Genomic DNA, 8,762 nt, shown 5'->3' on the forward strand with positions numbered 1-8,762 from the left:
TTATTTATTAAAATAACTTTGTAACACAACATTTTACATGCTTTTACTTTTTAAACATTATTCTGGAAAATAATTTTTACACAATATAATGATAATTTGATCACACCAATAATTTGTTTAAATCGTTAACCTATAAAAAAAGAACGAGACGCAAAAAACTCGTTTAAAAAATATAATTGAAATTTTGGTTATTGTTTTTGTTTAATTAAAATGTGTATAAAATATTTTTAGGTTTTTTGTTTTTTTAAATAAAATAATTAACATTTTTTTCAAACCTATTCTGCCGCACAAATCAACGAAAAATTTAATTGTAATTTGTTTGTCTTGCTACTCCGATGTTGTCACAGTAATAATAAAGATTTCTACTCATTACGAGTGTCTGGAAAAAAGTGGTCGATTATATTTCAGACCTAAAGTTATAATCGCATTATAATTGTCGTAAAAACCTGGTGTCTGATCTCTTGCTACAGTGTCGACTATGTGAAAACTGCTGAAAGATGCCTTTTCATACAATAGCAAATTTATATGTAATTTATTTTAAAAAATTTTCTCATTTTTATATTTATAGAAAAAACGCAATTTTTGCGTCTCGTGCATTTTGCCCAAGAAAAAAAATATACTTGGTTAACTATAGTTTTAACAATTTTTTAAAAACATTTTACACAAAAAAACTTTTTAAGTTTTTTGTTGACAATATGCTAAAACTAAAAATGAACTGACACATATTAGAGATTGCCACGAAGTTGTTTGAAACTGGATCTTGGCAGACCCTGAATAAACTTGAGATTTCCAGATTTTTAGACCACTTGATAATTATTTTAATAAAATTTTATCATATTTCAATAACAAAACAAAATTAAATATAATAATTGTAATACTTTTTATAAATAAATTCATATTTTTAAACTTTAGGTTATTTGAATGTTAAAGGTCTTCAATTCAATTAAAAATTAATTATTCATCAAGCCGTTTATCAAGTTGACAACTTCTCCTATTTCAATTCTTTCGGTTGGAATTGTACTCCAACATTTTTGAATTACATCAAACTGTTCATTAGACATTGAACTCGTTTTTTCAAGTCGTTCTCCTCGTGTCACAAACTCTGCAATTTTCCATGGGAACTTGAACTGCTTTTCTGAAAAAGCATTGCACCACCCAAAGCACTCGTACATAGTTATCGCAAACGAGTATATATCTGCTGGTTTCTTATAGTGTTCCATTTTTAATATTTCAGGAGCCATGTAACTTGGTGTTCCAATACCTTTTGTGAATGTCATGTTTGTTGTCAACATGTTGACATTTCTACATGATCCAAAATCAGTCAGCTTAGCATTGATACGTTCGTTATAATCCAATAAAAATACGAGAATGTTGTCTGACTTGATGTCTCTGTGTAATATCCCATTCTCATGAAGATATTGAATTCCTCTTGCCCCATCTAACATAATTTTAACACGCATTTTTGTTTCAACTTCGGCTGATTTTTTCAGTTTCAAAACATCACTTAAAGACCCAAACTGAGCATATTCGGTGACCATACACACTTTGTTTGGTATGAACACTGCGCCATAAAAGTGGACGATATACTCACTCCGGAATTTGTCCAACATGTTCACTTCATTTTCAAATTCATCGAAAGACTTCTTTTCATCAGTAATTTCATTTGTTAATGTGTTTGGTGATGCAATTTGTTTCATCTTTTTTATGGCTACTAAATTACCTTTGTAATTTCCCATATACACAATGCCAAATGATCCTTCGCCAAGTTTGGTGATCACATCAAGTTCTTTGAAATTAAGTTTGGTCGTCTGTTGTGTTGTAGTGTCAATTCCTATTTTAGCGTTTACGACAATTCCTGTTGTTATATCAAGTGAAGTGACCATCACGTTTTCTTCTATTTTACATGAACACAATGGCTTTATAAATATCTCAAATTCACAAGCTTCGCCTCTTTTCACTGTAACAATGGAAGGCATTGTGCGAATTTGGTAAGAATCACACCCTTCAATGACACTGAATTGGACTTTCATGTTGTGTTTTGATGTGTTTCCAATGCAGATTAAGTCTCTTGTCTCTTTATCAACTGGAATAAATTCGTCGGTATCAATATCAAACTTCAATTTAAATTTGTTGACAACGATATTCTCTATTAATTTAGACATTTTGATGTTCGAGCGACTCATCTTGTATGTGCACACTTTGAGCTTTTCTTTCTTCTGATTTTTCTTTAATATTACAATAAGAGTAATTATTATCAATAAAACTATTATTATCAACACTAGTAGAATTGACATTGGAATACCAATTGCCGCTCCTAGATTTGTTGTTTGAATGCAACTGTCACCACTTTCAGATGGTTTGTTATACCCCTTGCATGTCACACATTTTGAATTCTTAGCTTCAATACAATTTGGTATTTCAGAATAATTTAAACACTTGGATTCATATAAAACGTAATCTTTTGAAACACAATTTGTACACACAATTTGTGAAATACAGGATGTGCATAATTTCTCACATTTTGTACAACGCGAATTTGATAAGTAATATCCATCGGCACAGACTTCACACCCATAATACCCAACTTTCAAACAGTTTGTATTTGTTGTGTTAAGTTGACACAAGCGACTCTCAGACTCAATGATGAAATAGCCATCCGCACACACAGAACATGAAGTGTTGCTTATACACGAACTACATGAGATGTCACAGACTATACAATCTTTAAATATTTTATAATATCCATCTCTACATATAGCACATCCACCACCTTTTGGTAACGAGACATTGCATCTAGCAGTTAAATCACCAAGGTTCTGACATCGATTTTTTGAATCGAGATAATACCCACTTTCACATGAAGTACAATATGTCTGTGAATAACACGAACTGCAATCGTTGGTGCATTCAACACATTCGTTATTTTTAAAGTAATATCCATCATAACACCGTTGACATCCTTTGTTGTCTCTTATTTGACATTTGGACTCAGTAACTCCTTTCAAATTGAGTGAATGTTCAATATGCGAATTGGATATAACAGACACTAAACAATCGGGTTTTGTTTTTAATAAAACAACATGAGCATCATCTTCAAATGATTCCTTACACACCCCACCTTTCAATTTGAACAAATCGTTGCATTCTACACATTTACTCGTTGAAAAAGCAAGTCGTTTACAATTTGGATATACCGTTGAGGGTATAGGAAGACAGAAATCAAATTTACTTTCAACATTCAAAGAGTCAACTTGATAGAACCCACTTGAACACAACACACAGCCAGATACACTTGATTTGTCACAGTTTTGTTCATTTTGAGAAACGCATTGATTTTCTTTGACCATCAAATAGTCGTTGGAACATCTCTTGCACTCGTTTCCTTCGCAAAATTGGCAGTTTGGTGTTTGGCAGGCTGTGCATTTATAGTTAATAATTTGTGACGAAAGCGAATTGCATTTAGAGCAGTAATCATTTGTATATTGCAAACACATCTCATCTATTATACATTGCTCTGTACCAACTTTTTGAATTGTGTTTTGTGTGCATTTCAATGTGTAGATATTATTACCATAATTAATACAAATCGAAGCGGAATTTGGACACACTTCACATACATTGTTATTACTGAGATATTGGCCATCTGGACAACTATACTGAACACCATTTCTATACAATTCATTCGATTCAATTTTGTTACATATATTTTGTGATAAAGTAAAATTGTCTGTGCACACCAAACACGTTGAAGTTGATGCTATTATTTTCTGATATTTGCAATTTGCAGCAATTGACACACAATCGGAATTGATCGATATTTGGTCTGAACAATCACACGACGCCGGTGACAGATTCGATGGGCCGTTACAGTTTTGAGCACTTTTACACAGCCCATCTGACATAAAATAAACATCAGTGCATTGAACACATTTAGTGCTTTCAATTTGTACAGCACAAGTTGTATTTCTATTCACACAGCGATTTGTTGTTCTGTCATAATATGAAGTTGAAGCACATTGGTCACAACTTTTACCATTAGAACTTAAATTGTATGGGGGATAACACTTGTTGCACTTCGCATTGCCAACAGAAGCCGTTCCACAATTTTTACAATTCAAAATAGCATTGTAACACTTGTCGCATGTAGTCTCTGTCTTTTTGTAAGTTCCAGCTTCACAAGATAGACATTTTTGATTTGAGAGGTAATACGGGTCTTTGCAACTGAAACAACTCTTTTTCGTATTATTACAAGTGTTGCAATTGCTTGTTATTGTTGAGCACGCAACACACTTTCCATTTGAGTCGGGGTAATACCCATTTGAACACTTTACACACTTTCTTGAATAATCCGAAGCACAAGTCACACAACGACTGTCAAATGTAGCACATGGCACACAACTTCTTCCTTTTGGTTCATTGAAAACGTAATTGTATGAACACATATCACAAATACCGTTTGCCATGTTACAATCTCCGTTACATGTCGAGTCACAGTCTTGGCATACTTTAGAAGAATCATTTGGGTATTTCCCTGTTTTGCAAACAGCACACTCTCTTTTATCAGAAACACAAGTCGCACAATTAAAGTCGAATGTTTGGCAACTTTCACACTTAAACTGATCTGATGTTGTTGGAACATACGATTCGTTACACCCAGTACAATGTCCATTTGTCGTGTCACACTTTCCTCCACATGTTACATCACAATATTTACATTTGAAATCGCCAGCTGTTTGTGGGTAACTACCAGCAACACATTTTATACACTTTCGTTCAAATAATGGTGAACACGTCACACACCTCGAATCAAAAGCAGTGCAATCAACACAAACATTTGAAATTGGATTTGTGATGACTTTGTTTTCGGTGCATTTGTCACAATTGCCATTTGACGTGTTACACGTGTTTGGTGCACACGATGCTTCACATGGTATGCATTTCCCGTCTGCGTTTGGATAATACCCCGTGTTGCATGTGGTACACTTTCTTTCATAATTGGAGTTGCACGTGAAACAGTTGCTATCAAAATCAGAGCATTTTTGGCACTTCAAATCGTTTGTTTCATACAAAACATAGTTGTTTTGACACCCCGTGCAATGACCATCTGTTGAATCACACTTCCCTCCACACGTCAAGTCACACAAACCACATTTCATTTCTCCGCTTGTTAACACAGGGTAATAATTGTCGTTACATTGAATGCAATTTCGTGTCTCATTCTGAGCACAGAATTTACAATTGGAATCAAAGGAATCACAGCTTTCACAGCCATTTAATGTTAAATTTGTTACATAATTGGTCCAACAATTGGTGCATGCTCCTGTTTGCCCATTACACAGATTACATTCACTACTACATGGTATACATTTTTTAGTTGTAGTATCAACATAGGTTCTGTTTGTACAAGTGTTGCAACCTCTATTGAAAGACGAGTCGCAGATAAAGCAATTTGAATCAAATTCAGTACAATCAACACAAATGCTTTTGTTGGTATCACCAAAGACCATGTTGTTCTGACATCCAGTGCAAAATCCAGTAGAGCTATCACACTGATTGTTGCACGTGTCATCACATTTTTTACATCTGTTTTCAAACACAAAATAACCAGAAACACATATCACACATTTTCTTGTAAAGTCTGGTGAACAAGTTTGACAATTTGGATCGAAAGACTCACAACTCTCACATTGTAAACTGTTTGTTGTAGACAACATGTAATTGGTAACACACCCAGTGCAATGACCATCTTTGCCATCACACTGATTTCCACAGGTTGAATCGCAATTGGCGCAATTAACACCGTATTTTGGATATTTGCCGTTTCGACACGTCACACACTTTCTTGAAAAATCTGACGCACACTCATCACAATATTGATCAAAAACACTGCAATTATCACATTTTTGTGATAATGGAGATGTGACAACGTAATTCGATAAACACAATGTACAAGTCCCATACATTGGATCACAGTTGTTGTTGCAAGTAGCATCACAACTCACACAAACCCCATCAACTGAAGGCTTGAAATTGTCACTGCACTCATTGCAGTATCGCGCAAACAATATTGTGCATGTTTTGCAATTCTTATCAAAATCTGCACATGGAACACATGCCGTGTTATTCACAGTTGAAGGCACAAAGTTTGGTTGACACGCCGAACATTTTCCCGTTGTGGAACTACAAGTGGTGCACCCGTAGTCACATGGTACACAAATCCCCTGTATTGGGTAATAATTACTCTCACAAATGGTACAACTTCGTTGTTTGTCTGACGAACATGTAACGCAATTTGCGTCAAATGTTTTACAGGAAACACATTCTTTCGATTTCGGATTCTCAAAAACATAATTTGAAACACAACTTGCGCATATTCCTGATGATGGATCACAGCTGTTGTCACACGTCCAACTGCAGTTTTTACACATTCCGGTTGTCTCATCGGGATATTTAGTCGTTTTACATGTTAAACACTGTCGTTTTGTTACAATACAAGTGCTGCAATTTTCATCAAAAGTTGAGCACGGCTCACATTTGGAAGGATCGAGTAATGATGGTACATAATTTGATGCACAACCGGTGCAGTATCCAGTCACACCATTACAACTCCCTCCACATGACGAATCACAAGCAACACATTTTCCATTGACTGGATGATAATTGGTGTTGCACTCTACACAACTTCTTGTAAAATCAGTTGCACATGTTTTGCATTTTGAATCTAAATCTGAACATTTTTGACATGTTTTAGAAGTTGGAGATGTCACAACGTAGTTTTGAACACATTTTGTACACAACCCATTTTTTGTATTACACGTGTTTGTTAGACAAGTTGCATCGCACGCAATACACTGTCCTAATGAACCCGGATAATACCCCGCTGTACATGTCACACAACTTCTATTTCCACCATTTTGACACGTTTCACATTTGTTATCAAACGTTTTACAAAACACACACACTCTTGATGGGGGGTCTTCAAACACGTTTTCTGATGCACATGAGGTGCAAATGCTGGTTGCTGAATTACATGATGTGCAATTTGTCCCACATGAAACACACTTCCCATTGTCGTTTGGATAAAAACCCGTGTTGCAAACTGCACATTTACCACTAAAATCAGCACATTTCACACAATTTGCATCAAAATCACCACATTTTTGGCATTTTCTCGAAGTTGCATTGATATAAACAAAATTTGATGCACACGAAGTACAATATCCAGTATTTCCATCACATTTGTAATCACAAGACGCATCACATTTTGAACACTTTTTGTGATCAGAAATATAAAACGTGCTTTTACACAAAGTGCAACTTCGTGTACCATCAGTTGCACAAGTTTGGCAGTTGTTATCAAAAGAAGAACATAATTCACATGCTAAAGATGGTTGGTTGAGTTGTGGGACATATCCACTCACACATGTTTCGCAATATCCATTTGATGAATTACATCTATTTGCACAACTTGAATGACACTGCTGACATGTATATGGCGATGTATGAAGTGGATACAATCCAATTGAACATGTTTGGCATTGTCTGAGCGTTTGTGAACACAAAACACAATTGGGAAAGGCAGTTGAGCAACTGTCACAAGTTTGGGTGTCTGATGAGGGTTTTGTAAATCCATTTGCACACACAAAACATATCCCAGTTGTTTTAGAACACACACTACACGACAAATCACAATTCACACACTGTTTGTCGTTATTTGGATACATTCCAGAAACACATTGAAAACACCGCCTGTTTGGTTCAAGGCAAATTTCACAATTACTGTCATAATTATTGCACAATTCACACTTTGTGCTTGATGTGGGTTTCAAAACATATCCAGAAGCACACGTGGTGCATATCCCCGTTCCACTATTGCAGTTGCCACATGTTGAATCACATACTGTGCAACCTTGACTGTTGTTATTATAGTAATGGTCAAAACATATATTACATTTATTTTTGCCACTTTGTCCACCAATACACTGTTTACATCCAGCACCACATGATATACATTGTGCGTTTTCATAATAATAACCATCGTCACAACCTGAACATTTAATTTCATCGTTTTCTAGAAAACAAGTCGAACAACCAAGAGGACATTTTTTACAAATTCGATAATATCCTTCAGTTGTGAGGTAATACCCATCAATACACGAATCGCACCATTTCAATGAATTTAGATTGCAACTTGTGCACCCTTCCATATATCCACATGGAACACAATTGTAATAATATGGAAAATATCCCGAATTACATGTATTGCACCAATATTGATTTATATGATAAGTCGCACAATTTGTAGCTTTTGGATAACACAGTCCATCATAAAGTAAATAATTTAGTTTACACGAAGTACAAAACCCTGTGCTATTGTATAAAAGACAATTTGTCGAAATACATTGACTGTTTTTGTTCCATGATAAAAGTCCACTATCTCCACAAACTGGTAGACAGTTAGTGTTATTTTGAAGAAAACATTTTACAATAGAACCACCATCACAACTTGAAACTTGATAACCATCTTCACATTGGTAACAATCGTTTCCGTTGTAACTAACACACTCCAAACAATTTGGTTGTAATGTTGAGCCACATGTGATATCCTTTTTATTGTAACTTGTTTTGAATGAACTATATTGTATCACCCAATTTGAATCTATTTTGAAAGTATAATTGTTAACTTTTTCAAAAACCTGTTTTGTGTTTTGAAATATGACTTTGGTGTTGTTAAGGAAAAAAATAAGTACATTAATCTTCAT

The 8,762-nt window shown here is 34.8% G+C and overlaps 1 protein-coding gene across 1 annotated transcript; it reads right to left on the reverse strand.

The window, feature by feature from the left end:
• Nucleotides 1-950: 950 nt before the first annotated feature.
• On the reverse strand, nt 951-8,762 carry EIN_157520 (protein serine/threonine kinase, putative; the record flags this gene model as incomplete). Its single annotated transcript, XM_004183350.1, has 1 exon — nt 951-8,762. The coding sequence occupies one exon, from the start codon at nt 8,760-8,762 to the stop codon at nt 951-953; it is 7,812 nt and encodes a 2,603-aa protein (XP_004183398.1).

Source organism: Entamoeba invadens, assembly GCF_000330505.1.
Source record: "Entamoeba invadens IP1 unplaced genomic scaffold scaff_1105074725011, whole genome shotgun sequence".
In the NCBI taxonomy this organism is placed as follows: Eukaryota; Evosea; order Mastigamoebida; family Endamoebidae; genus Entamoeba; species Entamoeba invadens.